Raw genomic sequence first — 18027 nt, 5'->3', positions numbered from 1 at the left:
CCTCTGGGGTTTATCCCTGCTGGTAAAGGTGCAGCAAGTCTATGACAGTCAGCACAAGAACTGACAAAGTCATGAGCCTCAGTTGGTGTCAAACAAAACTGTTTTTGCAAAGTATGTGTACTTTGATGGAAAAAATCATGCGATGCTTTGGCTTGCGCAGTTTTGTCAAGCTGAGCTGCTACCCATGCAGGGTTAGCTAACCTATCAGCCCTGGCATTACCTTCTGTTATGAAACCTGGTAAATTGGTGTGAGTCTGAATGTGAAGGATGTAATATGGATGAACTCTGGTCTGAATTGCACACCACAACTGAAACAATGCTGCATTATTGATTTCCTTCAGAAATGAAAAATCCAAACGTTTGGTTATGTCTGGTATATGAGCAGAATCAGTGACCAGAATCAGAGGTACCTGAGAAAATCGCTGGAATGCCATGGCAACAGCCTTTGATTCAACCAACTGGGCCAAGCCTGACTCTTGGCCTTCTAGCACCTGCCACCCAGATTCATCCTTCCAAGTAACAATGGCTTTCCCTGTTTTCCTGAGCCATCAGTGAAGACAGTGAGTCCTTGCACTGGCACTGGGCTATTTTTTGGCTGCAAAGACAAATTAGGTGATTTTCCCAACTGCAATAACTTATGACTGGGCAGATGATAGGCAATCTGCCCTGAAAAGTTCTGCAGCGCACTTTGTAATGGAGCGCTGTTAGCAAAGCTCCATTCAAAGTCTTCCCCCTCTACTGGAAGAATAATTTTTGCAGTATCAGCTGCCATTAATTGCAAACACCGTTGACAGCATTTGATTATCAAATGAGCAATCAATTCAAACAGTGTGGGTGCTGTCTCTTTTGGTTGATGGGGCAAGAAGACCCATTCCAAAATGTGCAAAGGATAGTACCATTTTTCACTCCATTGGCCAATGATACCTGTAGGATGAGAATCTGGATTGGTAATGAAAACAGTGATATCAATGGAGGGATCTACTCGATAAACCTGATGAGCAGAAATAGCTTGTTGAAATTCCTCCAACACTTGTTGTGCCTCAGGAGTCAATTTCCAGGGTGAATTCAGATGAGGGTCCCCCTTTAAAATGTTAAACAACAGGGACAATTGTGTTGTGGTAAGCCCCAAATAAGGACGTAACCAAGTGATGGTACCCAGCAATTTCTGGGCATCATTCAGAGTATTAATAGAATCCGTGAATTGCACCTCCTGATGTTGAATGACTTGATTGAAAATTTTGACTCCAAAGTATTTCCAAGGAGGATGCTGTCGAACCTTCTCTGGAGCTTCTTGCAGCTCATAAGAATGCAGAGCAGCGAACAGCTGAGGCTGTATCCTCAGCAGCTCATCCTGGGTGGATGCCGCCTCCAGGATGTTGTCCATATAGTGACAGCAATATGCTTCAGGAAACTGCTCGCAGACTCCGGACAAGGCCTGAGCCACATACCATTGACAAATAGTCGGGCTGTTCTTACAGCCCTGCAGCAAAACTCTCCATTGATACCTCTGCACAGGTTCAGCATCATTAATTGCAGGTGCAGTAAAGGCAAATTTTGGCTTGTCATCAGGATGCAAAGGAATTGTGAAAAAAAAAAATCCTTCAAATCAATGATCAAAATTTTCCACCCCATAGGGATCATGGTGCATGAGGGCATACCAGGCTGCAACGCCCCCATGTTTTCCATCACTGCATTGATTTTCCAGAGGTCCTGTAACAGCCTCAATTTCCCAGATTTTTTTCTTAATTACAAAGATAGGAGTATTCCAGAGACTTGTGGAAGACTCAATGTGTCCCTACTGCAATTGTTCCTGAACCAATTCACGAAGGGTGACCAATTTTTCTTTTGTCAGGGGCCACTGGTTTTGCCAGATGAGTCTGTTTACTAGCCACCACAAAGGCAACATAGGCTACTGTGCACCCTTCAGCACAGTGGCCACCATCAAAAATATGTCCCAATCCGTACCCCCCAGGCTGCCAATACATCCCACTCCCAGAGGTTGAGTGGAGCTGCAGTGACATAAGGTAGAACTCTAGCCATTTGCCCCTCTGAAATTTTGACCAACACAGACTGTTGGCTTACAAAGGTCCGTGGTTGTACCTCCCAACCCTTCGATGGCCGAACCTATGGAAGCCAAGAACCACATAAGAGGCCACACAGAGAAGGAAATTATTATCATGTCAGCCCCTGTGTCGATCAAACCTTGAAGCTGGATCTGAGGTGGGCTGGCATCCAGTAGAATCAGGGTACATGTCATCTGTGGTCGCTGAGTAGAAATATTTGCAGTCCAGAAAACTTGTCACAATCCTGTAGATCCAAAGCTGCCATCCCCATGACTCTGCTGATCAGTCCTGGGGACACATGACTGAAAAGGCACTAGTTGAACAATGCGAGTCCCTGCAGGGATAGTTACGAGGGGGTGGGTGTGGAAACCATGCTACAAATTTGGCCTGTAAATTCAGCATCAGTGACTCCTGGATGCACAAAGATTCCTTAAAGGGTCACACTAGATCTCCCCACAAGCAGTGCACTCAATCCCTGACCCAAAGGTCCAAATGCATCCAGAGGAACCTTATATACATGACAAGATTCTAAGATGACTGTTGCTGCGGTGTGTACATCCACCCCGGCTGCTCCTTGGGTACTGCCCCTAAGATGGCTGAGTAAGCCTGTGCTGATACCATGCCCTGAGGAATCACTTGTGTCAGAGCACAGTTCCCCTTTGCGCTCTTTCTCCTGTTTCCCGAGCCTGATGCAAAAAGCTGACCATTAGCATGGTATTTAGACTTACATTGGTTTGCATAATGACCTGGCCTCTCACATCTAGCACACAAAAAATGACCCTTCTTTCCTTTCTGCTTCTCTGTTAACTGTTTTTGCTTGCACTTATTTTTCACATGTCTCTATTGTCCACACCCACAGGATGCCCAGGCTGGCTGTAAAGCAACAGCCAAAGCAGACATTTTATAGTCTACAGAATCCACTTTTAGAGCATGCTTGGACCATATCCGTTCATGTTGGGTCACCCGGAAGAGCTTCTATGATCTTTCTACAATCTTCATTTGCATTATCCTTTGCTAGTTGTTTACATAAAATCTGTCTCAAGTTGTCATCCTCAACCTGCTTTTCTAAGGCTGCTGCAATTTTCTCAACAAATGGCCGAAGTGGTTCCTTTATTCCTTGAGTTATTTTCACATATCGTGGCTTGGCAGCAGCCGTTTCTATAGTTTTTAACAGTGCCCCAATGCCTATCTTTTGACCCTGCTCAAGAATCCGAGGGTCCCAGGTCGCCTGAACATCAGGATTAGAAAAGATACCCTTCCCCATAAGAGCATCTACTCCAACGGCATATCTGGGATCAGCCTGAGGCAATTGCATGTTATCTGCTGCAGTCTTATCAGACACCTGCCTCCAGTTGTCCTCAAAAACTCTAAATTGCATAGGTTGGAACAACACTTGACATAGATGTTTAATATCAAATGGAGCAAGCAGATCAGTGTTTAACACCCTGATAACTTGCATAACTTCTGAAGAACCAAGCCCATATTTTGCTACTTTATCTCTCAAATCCTGTACGACTTTCCATGCTATGACATCCGTGGGTGAGCTGCATGAGCTGCAGAGAGAGTTCTCCTGCCAGACAGAGAGTCCACATTGACCTGGCTGTTTCACCTCTGGAATGTCACAACTGAAGACATGAACCTAGATGGTAGTGAAGTCAGGCAATTAGGATCCCTGTCCCCGGATGTGTTTATTGATAAGGGGATCGGAAAAAAGCAAAAAAATCTCTCAGCCTTTGGAGGTGACTCCTATCAAGTGTCAGGGAAATATACCTTCACTGTTGTATTGGGTTTGCATGGCCTGGTTTTTGGTAGCTGGGGGCTACAGAGGTGGCTCCTGTGAGGAGCTGCTAGAGGTTTCCTCAGTGTCCAGCAGAACCAGTCCCTGGTGGCTCCAAAGATGGATGTGCCACTGATCAAGGCTGGGCCAATTAGAAATGATGGTAACACCACTGTGATAACATAGTTAAGAAAAAATCAAAACAAAAAGTGGTGATGCAGTTTTAATTTCAGCCAGAGAAGAGTGAGAATATGTGAGAAGAAAAACTATGCAGACACCAATATCAGCGGAGAAGGAGAGGGAGGAGATGCTCCAGGTGCCAGAGCTGAGATTCCTCTGCAAACCATGGTGAAACAGGCTTTCCACCTGCAGTCCATGGAGGAGACCCACACTGGAGCAGGTGGATGCCTGGCTGTGACCCCATGGGAGACCTATGGAAAGAGAGGCCCTGTTCCCATGCTAGAGCAGCCCATCCTTGAATGACTGCACCCTGTGGAAGAGTGATCCATGCTGCAGCAGTTTGAGGGGTACTGTTGCCTGTAGGATGGATTCACGTTGCAGCAGTTTGCAGAGCTTTTATTTAGTGAGATGAACTCACGTCAGAGAAGTTCACTGAGAACTGTCTCCCATGGGAGGGATCCCATGGTGCAGCAGGGGAATAACTCCTCTCTCTGAGCAGCGGGAGAAGCCACAAGTGATGAACTGACCATAACCTCCATTTCCTGGCTCCCTGCGCTGCTGGGGTAGGAGGTAGAGCTGGGAAGGAGGGAGACATGGGGGTAAGGTGTTTTTAAGGTTTTCTTTTACTTCTCATTATCCTGCTCTGATTTTGTTAGCAATAAATTCACTTACTATCTATAAGTTGAGCCTGTTTTGCCCATGATGGTATTTGGTGAGGGATCTCTCCAGGTCTTTATCTCAACCCCTGAACTCTTTCTTAAATTTTCTGTCCTCTGTCCATCTGTGGAGGGGAGTGAGTGAGCAGCTTTGGTGGATGCCTGGCATCCAGCCAGCAACAATCCTTGACAGCAGGGAAGCCCAAGACCCCTATGAGCAGCAAGGCCAGTAGAGCAGCATGGAGAAAGGTATCTGGTGCCTGAGAGAAATAGCTGAGATGGAGATAATTTTTTCAGATGATGAACAATTCCCTAAAAGTCCAGACTGCGTCCAGTGTACATCACAGATGTGGACAAAATTCATATGGCTCAGGTCGAGCATATATTCCTACTACTTAGCACCCCTGCAATGAAAGGAGAGAGAAGACACAGTGGGTACTTTGGCTACCAAACTGGAGATAAAGACACTATCGCCCTGTTTAAGGCCCACGTCTTGGCCATGGAAACAGAACCGGACAAGCATACCCAGAAACTGGAAGAGAAAAATTGAAGAGGGCCATCAGAAACTCATAGAGTAGCTTAGGGAGGGAATGTTCCATGTCTCATCAGTACAGACCAGAGCCCCTGCTATTAGGAGCAGGCATCCCCCAGATGGGAAGAAAGAAGGTACACACCATGAGGTAATCTGTGGTTTTACCTGTATGACCACGGAGAAGACACAGAGATGGGATGGAAAACCCACCTCTGCCCTAGTAGCACAGTTACTGGAGTTGAGAGGAAGAACAACTGCCACAAGAAACTCATCAAGGATAAATGCTTCTCTGGTCTCTCGTGGGCAAGCCCCTAGGTAGAATAGATGATGCTGTCTGATCCTCTGGAAGGGACTCCCAGTTCATACTTACAGGGAGGAAGCAACAAGCACTGTGAATAGAACTAGAGGGGCCTTGCCTCTGGCCAGGTAGAGGCAAGGGACAATCAGATCTATTGGACTGTGTGGATCTGATGGCCTGGCCATCAGATCCACAAGAATATGACTCTAGTTGACACTGGTGCACAATGTGCCCTGATGTTCCATCAAGATATGAAGGGATGGAATCTATCCTTATTTCTGGGGTGACAGAGGGGATCACAACACCTGACTGTACTGGAAGCTAAAGTGAGCCTGACTGGGGAAGAGTGGCAAAAACACGCCATTGTGACTGGCCCAGAGGCCCCATGCATCCTTGGCATAGATTACCTCAGGAGAGTGTATTTCAAAGACACAAAAGGGTACTGTTGGCATTTGGGGATAGCTGCTCTGGACACAGAAGAAACAAGACAGCTGAATACTTTGCCTGGTCTCTCAGAGGGGCCTTCTGCTGTGGGACTGCTGAGGGTCAAAGAAGAAAAGGTATTGATCACCACTGCAACAGTGCATTGTTGCCAACACCACACCAACTGAGACTCCATGATTTCCATCCATAAGATCATCTGTAAACTGGATAGCCAGGGAGTGGTCAGCAAGACTTGTTCACCTTTTAATAGTCCTATATGGCCGGTGCGTAAGTCCAGTGGAGAGTGGAGGCTGACAGTGGACTATCATGGCCTGAATGATGTCACACCACTGAGTGCTGCTGTGCTGGACATGCTGGAACTTCAGTACGAACTGGAGGCCAAGACAGCAAAGTGGTGTTACCATTAACATTGCTAATGCGTTTTTCTCCATTCTTTTAGCAGCAGAATGCAGGCCACAGTTTGCTTTCCCCTGGAGGGCCATCCAGTACACCTGGAACTGACTGCCCCAGGAGTAGAAACACAGCCCAATCATCTGCCATGAAAAAGGGTGAGGCTCCAGAACACTTGCAGTACATTGATGACATTACTATATGGGGAAACAGAGCAGAGGAAGTTTTTTGAGAAAGGAGAGAAGATAATCCAAATCCTCCTGACATTTGGTTTTGCCATAAAGCAAAGTAAGGTCAAGGAACCTGCCCAGGAAATTCAGTTCTTAGGAGTAAAATTGTCAAGATGAACATTGTTAGATTGCAGTGGATGTGATTAACAAAATAGCAGCTATGTCCCCACTGACCAGCAAGAAGGAAACAGGCTTTTTTAGGTACTGTGGGTTTTTGGAAGATGCACATCCCAGAGTAAAGTCAGATTTTAAGCCCTCTCTATCTTGTGACCCAGAAGAAAAAATATTTTAAATGGGGCCATGAATAGCAACAAGGTTTTGAACAGATTAAACAGCAGATTGTTCATGCAGTAGCCCGTGTGTCACAGACATGTTTTATGAAAAATCCTTTCCTTAGGATTTTTTCTCCTGAGAAGCTGAGGCCTCAGGAACAAAATGTAAACAATAATTATCTGCTGCTGTGGAATGCAACAGGTGCATCTTTGATTGGTTTCATGTGGCTGTTTTCTAATGAATGGCCAATTATAGTCCAGCTGTATCGGACTGTCTGGTCACTCACAAGATTTTATTATCATTCCATTCTTTCTTTTCCTTGCAAGCCTTCTGATGAAATCTTTTCTTCTATTCTTTTAGTATAGTTTTAATATAATATATATATCATAAAATAATAAATTAGCCTTCTGAAACATGGAGTCAGATCCTCATCTCTTCCCTCGTCCTGGGACTCCTGTGAACACCACCACTTGGGCCAGTCAGGACAAGACAGGATGTGAGGAACATGCTCTACACTGCAGATTGGAAGAATGGTCCTTCCTGGAGCCTCCGGCAAAAAATACCTGGGGACACTCGAGGATGACCTCTGGGATTCTGGACTTAGGAGTGCAGAGGATCTGAGGCCAGCTACACCCCAACTGAGAAGGAGATCCTAGCAGCTGATGAAGGTTTTCAAGCTGCTTCAAAAGTGATTGGCACTGAAGCACAGTTCCTCCTGGCACTCTGACTGCCAGTGCTGGGCTGGATGTTCAAAGGGAAAGTCCCTTCCACGCATCATGCCACTGGTGCTTCATGGATTAAGTGGATCACTCTGATCACACAGCAAGCTCAGAAAGGAAATCCTAATTGCCCTGGGATCTTACAGATCACTGCAAACTGGCCTAAAGGTGAAAATTTTGGATTATCATCAGAAGAGGAGGAGGACAAGGTGAGAGGTGCTAAGGAGGCCCCAGCATATAATCAGCTACCCAAAAATGAAAAGCAATATGCTCTCTTCACTGATGGGTCCTGACATATTGCAGGGATATATCAAAAATGGAAAGCTGCTCTACACAGTCCCACACAATGAGTCACAGAAACTATTGAGGGACAAGGTGGATCAAGTCAGGTTGCAGAGATGAAAGACATCCAGCTGGCTTTATATATGGCTGAAAGAGAGAGATGGCCAAGAGTCTACTTCTACACTGACTCCTGGATAATAGCAAGCACCTTGTGGGGATGGGTGGACCAATGGAAGAAGGCCAATTGGCAGCACAGAGGAAAACCCATCTCGACTTCTGAATTGTGGCAAGAGATCGCTGCCTGGATAGAGAAGTTGACTGTGAAAGTACATCATGTAGATGTACACGTACCGAAGAGTAGGGCTAAAAAGGAGCATCACAACAACAGACAGATTGACCAAGTTGCCAAGAATAAAGTGTCTCAGGTAGATCTGGGCTGGTAACATAAAGGTGAGTTATTTCTAGCTCAGTGGGCCCATGACTCCTCAGGTCATTGGGGAAGAGATGTAACACACAGATTGGCTCATTACCTGGTGGACTTAACCATGGACATCATCTCCCAGGTTATTCATAACTGTGAAATGTGCTGCAATCAAGCAGGCCAAGCGGATAAAGCCTCTGTGGTATGGGGGATGATGGTCAAAATATAAATATGGGGAGGCCTTTCAGATTCTTTACATCACACTCTTGCAAACCTGCCAAGGCAAGTGTTAAGTGCTTATCATGGTGGAAGCAATCACTGGATGCCTGGAGACGCACCCTGTGCCTCACGCCACTGCCTGGAGCACCATCTTGGGACTTGAAAAGCAAGTCCTGTGGCTTCATGGCACCCCAGAAATAATTGAGTCGATCATTTAGACTCATTTCAAAAACAACCTCATAGACACCTGGGCCAGAGAGCACGTTATTGAGTAGGTGTATCATATTCCCTATCATGCATCAGCCTCTAGGAAATTTCAACAGCAGAATGAACTATCAAAAACCACACTGAAAGCAATGGGTGGTGGGACCTTCAAACACTGGGATCTGCATTTGGCCAAGGCCACCTGGTTAGTTAACATCCGAGGTTCTACCAATCAAGGTGTCCCTGCTCAGTCAGGACCCTTATGTACCACAGAGAAAAAGTCCTTGTGGTGCAAATGAGAAACAAGAAAGACAGATTGGATTAGCCCTGCCTCAGGCAAAGACAAACTTATCGGTGGGACTGTTTTTGCTTAAGGATCTGGTTGCACTTGGTGGGTAATGCAGAGGAATGGAGAAGCACAATCCCTCAAGGGGATTTGATTTTTTGGTTAGAACTGTCTGTAATGTTGAATTATATATGTAATATTGGTTGTTGAATGACGCTCCCATTATATATCATAAATACTCTGGCCAATGAATTTGGACTACTCAAGTTACACTAGTCATGGACTAAAAATAAAAAAATTATTGGGGGAACTGTCATTGAGCACTTAAATAATAACTGTGTTTGTATATAGTTATTTGTATGTGTATGTGCATACATTTAAAAGCTATAAAATCTGGGCATGAGTTGCATGGTATAGAATAAGGGGAGACAATGTCTTGGGTACAGAGACAAGGGGGTGGAGCTTTCAGTGCTGTTTATTCAATATTCAATACCATTTTGCATCATAACCATAGGCATGTGTTGGGATTTGACACTGGCTAGAAGCTAGAAGCCAGGCACCCACAAAAAACCACTCACTCATTCTCCTCTGCTATAGTTGAGCAGAGGAGGGGGAAAGAACAATCAAAGGGGCTCATGAGTTGAGGTAAGGATTGGGAAGAAACACTCTAAGGGCAAAACTGGCTCAAAACTTGAAATCTTGAAAGAAAAATTTATTAACAGAATTAAAAGAGGAAAATGTGAACTAAAATAAACTTTTAGAATACCTTTCCCCTCCCCTCCAGCCCTTCTTTCCTTTCTACCGACAATGAAAGGAGGCAAAACATGGGGTTTTTAGTCAGTTTGTCACTTCTAAAAAATCTTTTTTCCGTTTTCTTAGGGAGAGGAGTCTCTTTTCCTATGCCGTGGGGTCTTTTCCATGGGAGCCAGTTTGCTGAGAACTTTTCCAGCATGGTTCTAATTTTCACAAGTAGCAGTCCCGCCTGACCTGCTGCAACGTGAGTCCCTTCCACAGGCAAACAGTCTTCCCACAACTGTTTTCAGGAGTCATTTGATCATGGGGTGTGGTCTTTTAAGGATGAGCTGTTCTAGTCTGGAAGCTAGGGTCCTCTTTCTCTATCTCAGAAAGCAAGGGTCTTCTCTCCCTGTTCAAGTTTCTCACTATATTACAGTTTTTCGGCATTCATTCCCTCCAGTGTGACCACTCTTTTTCACGGGCTGCGCGTGAACTCTGCATCCCCCCCATACAGTTCATGAATTACAGGGAAACTGTTGTATTATAGTCCTCACCACAGCTTGCAGAAGGATTTCATCTCCAATGCCCAGAGCACCTCCTCCTCTCCCTCCCTCCTTTGCACCAACCTTAGTGTCGTCATGTTGCTCTCCTCACGTGTCTTCACCTTTTCTTTGACTCAGGAGAGAATTGGTGTTTGTAGGTTCATTTGTTCTCAAGTTCTATCAATTGAAAAGTTTTTATAGAATTCTGCAGTGCTGAAAGGTTGATCCCATCTGGGCTCTGCGTTGGGGAGCTGCTTGCCATGCCCTTCGCTGCTGGCCACGTAGTCCCTGCCAGAACCGAGCAGGTGGTGCCAGCTGCCATTTAGGGCTTCTGTTCATGCGGGGCATCAAGAAGGAGAAGCTATTGTCACTGCCCCTGCTCTTCTGTCCACAGCACAGCTGGTTAAAAGTAGCTAAGCAAGTAAAGTTCATTGCGAGCCGTGCTGTGCTACCCCAACTGCACCACCCCAGCTGTGCTGCCACTCCCAGCTCTGAGATGACGGCGGCTGTGTGCCTGCTCCTGGCCCTGGCCACCCCCAGTGCCAGCCACAAGGCTGCTCTCAGTGCTAGGAGGGCACCGGCACCTACCCACCCCTCTGAGGAAGAAAGAGAGCTTCCCATGGCTTTTTTCTTTCTTAAATATGCTATCACAGAGGCATTTCCAACTTCTCTAATTGGGTCAGCCAATATGTCCATCATCAGCGCCTTCAGGGATTGGCTCTGCTGGGCATAGTAGAAGTTTCTAGGAGTTTGTCTCTCAGAGGCAGCTCCTGTGGCTTCCTCCGCCTCCACTAAAAGCCAGGTTGTGTTAAACTAACATAGCGTGCTTTTGGCAGGGAAAATGCCATGGCCAGAAATGGAAAGGGGGCCATTTTTGTTTGGCTCACTCCAGCTAAAGGACCTGCAGATCCCAGCACCCCATGCCCCACCATTTCCCCCTATTTCCCATCCCTCCAGGATGTTTTTGCAGAACAAGGGGCTGAGGAGAGACATGGGCGCCACTCTGGGGGATGGTGCTGAAGTGACAGCTCTGTTATGCAGCTGAGACCAGTGGAGCCAGGGCTGCACAGTTTCAGTTCACCATGGGACCAGTTCTTCCCCCCCTTCAGGGTAGCAAAGTGACCTGGAGCAAGGGCACTGATTTCAACTGAGTCCGGCCAAGCCAAGAGGGAGTCCAGCTGAGACGAAAAGGAGCCCAGTGAGGTGGTAAGAAGAGGCAGTAAGGTTGCAGAACCAACCTCCTCACACACCCCCAGTGGTAGTGGCAGTGCAGGAACCTGGTGTCAAAGTGAACTCAGCAGGGAGAGATACTCACTGCCACCGCCACTGCCACTGCTGCAGTGCCAGAGCAGGAAACCCTCCACTGCAAATCTGGAGCTGTTCCAGGCAGCACCAGCACCTCCCATCCCCCATTGGAATTGCTCCGTAAGTCCCTGCCATCTTTTCTTTGTTCCAGAGAGGCCACATGATATTGTTGACTTTTTCTGAGTGTGGAAATGAAACTGGAGATAATTTTAGTAAGGAGATAATATAAGAGCAGATCTTTATTTGAAGGCCTTCGGGGGCAGTTATGGAAAGATGTGCACAAAAGCCCACCTCCACAGGGGTGAGTACATTTTTATAGGTTTTAGGAAATTAGCATAATTGATAAAAAGCAACAGTTAGGAGGACAAGTGGTGATGCAATTTCCCCCCAGGTCAAGCCCCTTCTCTGGAGTCCCTCCTCTTCACCACTAGCTGTACTTAGTCCATGAAAATGTATCTTGAAGAGTTGTTCTCAACCTTGATTCCCAGGAAGAACCAAGAAAGCATAGGGGCCTTGTACCCCCTGGGGCTTGGAGCTCTGGAATTTGTTTTGTCTTTCTGCCTAGGGAAAGGTCATGGAAAAATACTGGGAAAACTAGCTATTAATACAATAGACTACAGAGCTACAAATATGTGTGCAAAGAATACCAAAAACGTATAAAAGAAGAAAAGGCAAACCCCAAAACATCATCAACACCTTGCTTTTGTTGGTTAAACCACTCTTGTACAATTTTCTTTTGTATTGTTGTGTTTATTGCTATTTTATTCAATAAAAATTTGTATCTAACCTTTTTTAACCTCTTGTAGTTTCATTTTTTGGTATTTTTCTTCCCTCCACTGTCATGAGGGAGGGAAGGGGGAAAGGGCTCATTCAATCTTAAATGTTTCATCACTGTAAAACCGTTACATCCTCTCATCTTTGAAGACATGCCTACTCAAGCTAGATATGCATAATATATTCACCTCCTCTCAAATTTCCTGCTTGACTACTGATTCTTCTCTTGTGTAATACAGATGAGTGAGTGGTTCCCAAGGAGTAGGTAGTGTCATCTGCTTCAAGGCTGCCCATTATCCCCCAGGTTACTGCTAAAGAGACAGTAGAAGTAATTGCCTTTTTTTGTTCCCTAAAACAACATTTTAAAAAATAAAAATTATCTTTTTCAATTTAAATCTTATTTTTAATTGATTTTTAAAATAATCTATTTACTGTAAAAGAAATAATTTGGTCTGGTTTGTGTTTTCTATGCAAATATTATTTAATATGTCCAAACAAAGCTTCACCAATTGGGGTTAAGAACCTTCTTAGTGTTTAGAGAGGACAGACTGAGGAACTGGATATCATTGAGGAACTGTAATTAAAAAAAACACTGCTGTATATGGGACTTGAGAAAAACAGAAGATTTTTTTACAAGTCTTTGCAATAATGTTAGAGCAGATGTGTGAAGCAGCATGGCCAGAAACTGATGGGTTTATTGTTTTTTATTTCATTGACTGGCTTCCCCTATCTAAAAAAAAAAATTCCTCAGTGTGTGATGTTTATGTCCAGCCTATAGGCTTTATTTTTCACAGTATCATTGAGTTTGATTTATTTGCATTAGATGGTCTTGTTTCTTTATTTTACGGGAGTTTAGGCAGTCTAACTCAGCATTGTCATAAAAGAACAGCTGGAAATCCTAATTACATTGAATGTTCTTGATGCAACAATCAGACTTGGTTCACATTTGTGTGATAACACTATCACTGGAGCTATTGAGACTGGAGAAATCCAGCGGTCATCTTGTATTGGGTGATAAACAGAAAGTTGGATAACTTAATCTAAAAAGATTTTCCATTTGCAGTGTTTCAGTCTTTTTTTTTTTTTTTTGTTCACTTGGGAAATTCCTTTTTCAGCTGATTTCTGAGTTATGTAAGTTGTTAAACATTGGCTGTATTTGCATTTTCCCCATCTATAGGTCATTTGGATCCAGGCTTCCTTGCAGGTGACAAAATATCTTTAAGTAATGCCCAGATCAATAAAGAAATTAATATCGCCTCTTCTGATAGTGAAGTAGAGATTGTTGGAGTTCAGGAACATGCCAGGTATGAATTCCTTTTTCTTGTTCTAATATTTATTTCATTTTATCAGAATATCTGTATTGCCAAAATTAATAAAGAAAAAAAAATGCTGACTTCCACTGCTTTAGTTATCCATCCATGACTGATGTCCAAAAGGTAGCAAATCACAGAATCACAGAAATTCTCGGCTGGAAGAGACCTATAAGATCATCGAGTCCAACCCATGTTCTAACACCTCAACTTGATCATGGCACCAAATGTTGCACTTGTTTTTTCTGTTCCACTGGTCATGGTAATATCAGAGTTTATTTTTCTTTAGAACACTACCAACTTGATAAGTATTCATATTAAGCTTGTGATTTGATATCAAACATTAACAGGCTAAAGATATGTACTATTAAAGTACCAAATATTGAGATACCAAATGTATAGACATCAGGACTTCAGATTTTAAAGGCATAGTGTGAATATGCAAATAATGAAACTAAAATATTTATATAGGTTCTTTTTTCCTTTCAAAATATTAGCTTTAAGCATTTAATCAGCTTCCACTTTAATTAATCAGTAGTTGTAAAAATGCTAATAACTTTTCAATAGCTTATATCTTAAGATAACCCCTTTAGATTGAAAATCATATCTTCATGAATCTTGGTTTTATTTCAGGATACAAGAGAGTTCAAATCCCCAAAGTAAAGGAGGGTACAGAAACCAGAGGTTTCAAGCTCAGATAGAAAGATGTCCAGCTGTGCTTCAGGTGTTATTCTTACTAGGCATTTTTTTAATGTTACTCTTCATCTTTAATCTATGATCTTCCTTTGCCTTAAGATATCACGAAGCAGTTGAACAAGACTGGCATTTGCATATAGTATGGAGTGTCAATTTGGTGGAATAAAAGCAAGTTAAAACACTATATGGACAAGGTCTCTCTAAAACTAGTCTGCTGCCTGGTGGATGTGGTGGATGCTTGGAGTCAGAAAAGGCATGTGAGGGACAAAGCAGAGCTGTTCTTTGTTGTCCCTTCACCACATCTTTCTTGGTGAAAGGAAGGAGGAAGGTGTGTAGGACTTAGTTTCCCAGGCAGGAAGCTGTCTTGGCTTTTAGAATAATGAAAGTCCTTGAGTGGCTAACACTTTTGGAAGGTACTAATTCCTTAGGAAGTAGCTGTCCTGACTGTTTATCCAGCAGCCCAGGGCTTGGAGTATCTTTGTGCCAATAATAAGCAGTGTGGACTTGTCCTCCAATACTAGTTTGTGTAAATCTGTCTAGCACTATGCATGCACAACCCTTCTGTTTGAGGTCCCCTATTCAAAAACTTTTCATGCCACTTCCCTCAATAATATTTACTGTGTACAAGAAGGGAAATGTGAAGTAAATGCAGAACTGCCATTTAAAATCAGTTTTAGTAGATATGGACTGAAATAATTTCAACAAAGGCAGACTTAAAGCACACTTTTGTGCTTTCCTTTGTTCATGTAACCATCTGTCATCTCCCACAGACTAGTTTTTACTGCCTTTGTTAAATACTCATGTGTCTCAGTTGTTCAAATCCTATTTAGAATTGTATTTCTCTTGCAGGTCTAGGCTTGCAGTTATGAAATATTGGTGGGCTTCTTTCAGGGTTGTCTTTTGGAAAAGGTTTAGGTTTTTGATCAGTATTTTTACATGCTTAGCATGGTGTTTGGATTCTGTTCTCTTGCTCACACTGTTTTTTATCATGCTCCATATTCCATGTCATTATTGGACTGGTGTGAGTCATGACACCCTGGAGTTTATCCATCATTTGTAGTTTTTCAGATTATTAACGTATCGGTGCAGTTTTTCATCATTAGAATATTACTTGGCATCTACTTAAGACACAAAGACTATTTTTTTTAGTTTGTTTAATTTTTTCCAGTTATGCTTAAAAATATTTCTTCTTAAAAGAAAGAAATCAGATACATTTTTTAGAGTTCTGGTCTCTTATTGCTAATTCTTTGTAGATACATACTTTAAGTATGTATTTTTAACACTGAAGAAGTAATGAAAAAGTCATTTTAAACATCAAAACATCACATCCAAAAGTAAATAGTGTATCTGAGAAGGCAATGAGACATTTATATTCAGAGAAGTTACAGCTCAGAGAATGAGATTTTTCATTCTATTTAATGAAATTATAACGAGAACCAAGAGAGATGAGCATAACCTAAGTAGTGCTGGAGAAAATAAATTGCATTACCTCAAAAAAAAAAAAATTAAAATGTGCCTGGGATATTTGAGCAACGCATAAAATTTAGGTTCCTGAAATACAGTACATGCACATTCACAAAGAAATGGGAAAAGCTTACCCCAGCAGCCAAAACACCTCCTACTTATGTGTGCAGCCACCATCAGTGCTTATAAGAGGCAAACCAATTTTTGGAGCACCAGACAGCAAGTTTTCCTAGTGTTTGTTTAAGACTTACAGGTGGAAATTATCATCTTAAATGCTCCAGTAAATTCTTGTCATCACTTCATCATATAACAAAATTGGTCTTTCATTGTGTTGTGTTTTTTTACTAATTATTATTATCTTGTACTTCAATCATAACATATCTACTATGAATGTAATAAGTAAAAATACTGTGCAAATAAGTAGATATGTACCTTGCTTCAGCTAGGTACTTGAGTGTGTGTTTATCTTTAAATACATTATTTATTCTCATTGACTTTAATCACTGAAAGATTCATTGTTTTGCTGAAGTTGGGCTGTACTGTTATCAGTGAGCATTTCTCAGCATTATTGTAATTTTAGTTAAGAAGACCAAAATAAATATCAGATGCAATGACTGTAATCATGGAATTGACAAGCTTTCTTTTTAAAATATTGTAATTAAAGTATCATTGCCTACTTATTTTAACACGGGTTTGATTTCATATAGAAAGATAGCTTTTCTTTGTCACATCCAACCTCACTTAAAATTTTTCTCTTTTTAAGTGCAGCAGGTAAAAGTGCTATCAAGAAACTATGCTTCTCAATAGTGCATGGTATTACACATAATAGGGCAGACTTCTTCAAGATCCTTGGAATCCGTGCACATATTTTGTAAGGAATATCACTTTATACCCACTGGCAGAATTCAGTTCTTAAAAATAATTTTATCGTCACCACCAAGTTTAAATTTAGTCTCAGCTTTGTTTACTGGGTATTTAAGATGTGATGGACTCTACAAATGGAAAATCCATGAGGACATTTTAGAGAGGGGCATGTTAACAAGATGCCTATGTGATAAAACACTGCAGCTAAGAATTTTGCTCCTGAATTCAATAGTAGCTTTATTCCTTTGTGGTTTTTGCCTTGCTACAGGTATGTGCATCCCAGGGGAGGTGTGATTCAGAGTGTGTCATCTTGGAAGCGTGGCTCAAGCTCACAATATATTAACACTCAGCAAACACAATCATGGACAGCAGTGACTCCCCAACAGAACTGGTCTTCACCCCCAGAAGTAGTAGACCTCACTTTGGATGAGGATACAAGACGCAAATATCTACTGTAATGCAGCATCCCTTTGTTTCTGTCCCCACCCCTTCTCCCCTTTGTGGCATAGAAGTTCATGGTTAAAGCTTCAACTTTAGAAGCTCCCTTCTTGGCTTTAAGAAATTCAAACTCATGATCTTTTTCATTCCCATAAGAATGTAGTATGATTTCAATATAATTTAAAATGGTTTTGCCTTTTCAAAGAAGGATTCCTCTCACAATTAAAACCTAATAGCACCAAATTTAAAACACATCTACAGTTTCTAACATGTGTATGTTAATCTGAAGAAATAACTGTGTGCAGACTTATGTCCACCCACTCTTTCTCACCTCCAATTTCAGAACATTTTTAATTTATCAGTATATTGAGTTGGTTAGTAGAAGCTAGTGCTTTGCTGTGTGAGCATCAGTGATTTTGAAAAATGCTGTGTCCTCACTGATTTCAGTGGAACTGAGGGGTATTCAGTACTTCTGAAAATTGGGCCAAGAGTATTTTTACCCAAGCTGATTTGGATATTTTAGCAGCAGGAGGGACTGTCTTTAATGCAAATGGCCCATAACATATGCACTGAACAGCTTTTATTTTAAGCATTTTTATTTTCAATATAATTTATAGTTTGCACTCTTCAGTTGTATTTTATCTGACTACTGTGTTTCACTGATCATTTATCATGTCTTGTTATGGTTTAAAATAGTAATAGTAGTGACTTAGTAGCAGATGATTATGGCAAAACACAGGAAAAAGAAAAGTAATAAAAAAGCCCAGCATCCCTCTCTTTTTTTAAATAGAGCTGAATTTTTTTTCCTAAATGAGTCTTGCCTGGAGTAGAAGGAGAGAAATGAAACATTTTGCTTGCAGTCCTCATTTCTACTGTTGCTTATTTGCATCATTCACCATCTCAAAAAAAACCCAACCCCAAACAA

The 18027-nt window shown here is 42.5% G+C and overlaps 1 protein-coding gene across 2 annotated transcripts in view; it reads left to right on the top strand.

The window, feature by feature from the left end:
- Positions 1-17156, top strand: part of LOC134431462 (protein ARK2N-like) — a 66328-nt gene extending 49172 nt beyond the window's left edge. Inside the window, exons 3-4 of one of the 2 annotated variants that reach the window (XM_063179475.1) lie at positions 13508-13634; positions 16933-17156. In XM_063179475.1, the coding sequence (XP_063035545.1) occupies positions 13508-13634; positions 16933-17122 (317 nt within the window). In that variant the 3' untranslated portion in view covers positions 17123-17156. The remainder of the gene's footprint in view (positions 1-13507; positions 13635-16932) is intronic. The other variant, XM_063179474.1, reaches the window with a different exon arrangement.
- Positions 17157-18027: the final 871 nt, after the last annotated feature.

This window comes from Melospiza melodia, chromosome W, assembly GCF_035770615.1.
Source record: "Melospiza melodia melodia isolate bMelMel2 chromosome W, bMelMel2.pri, whole genome shotgun sequence".
Classification (NCBI taxonomy): Eukaryota; Metazoa; Chordata; class Aves; order Passeriformes; family Passerellidae; genus Melospiza; species Melospiza melodia.
Note: the sequence above shows the minus strand (reverse complement) of the source record. Positions and strands in the feature narration are given on the sequence as shown.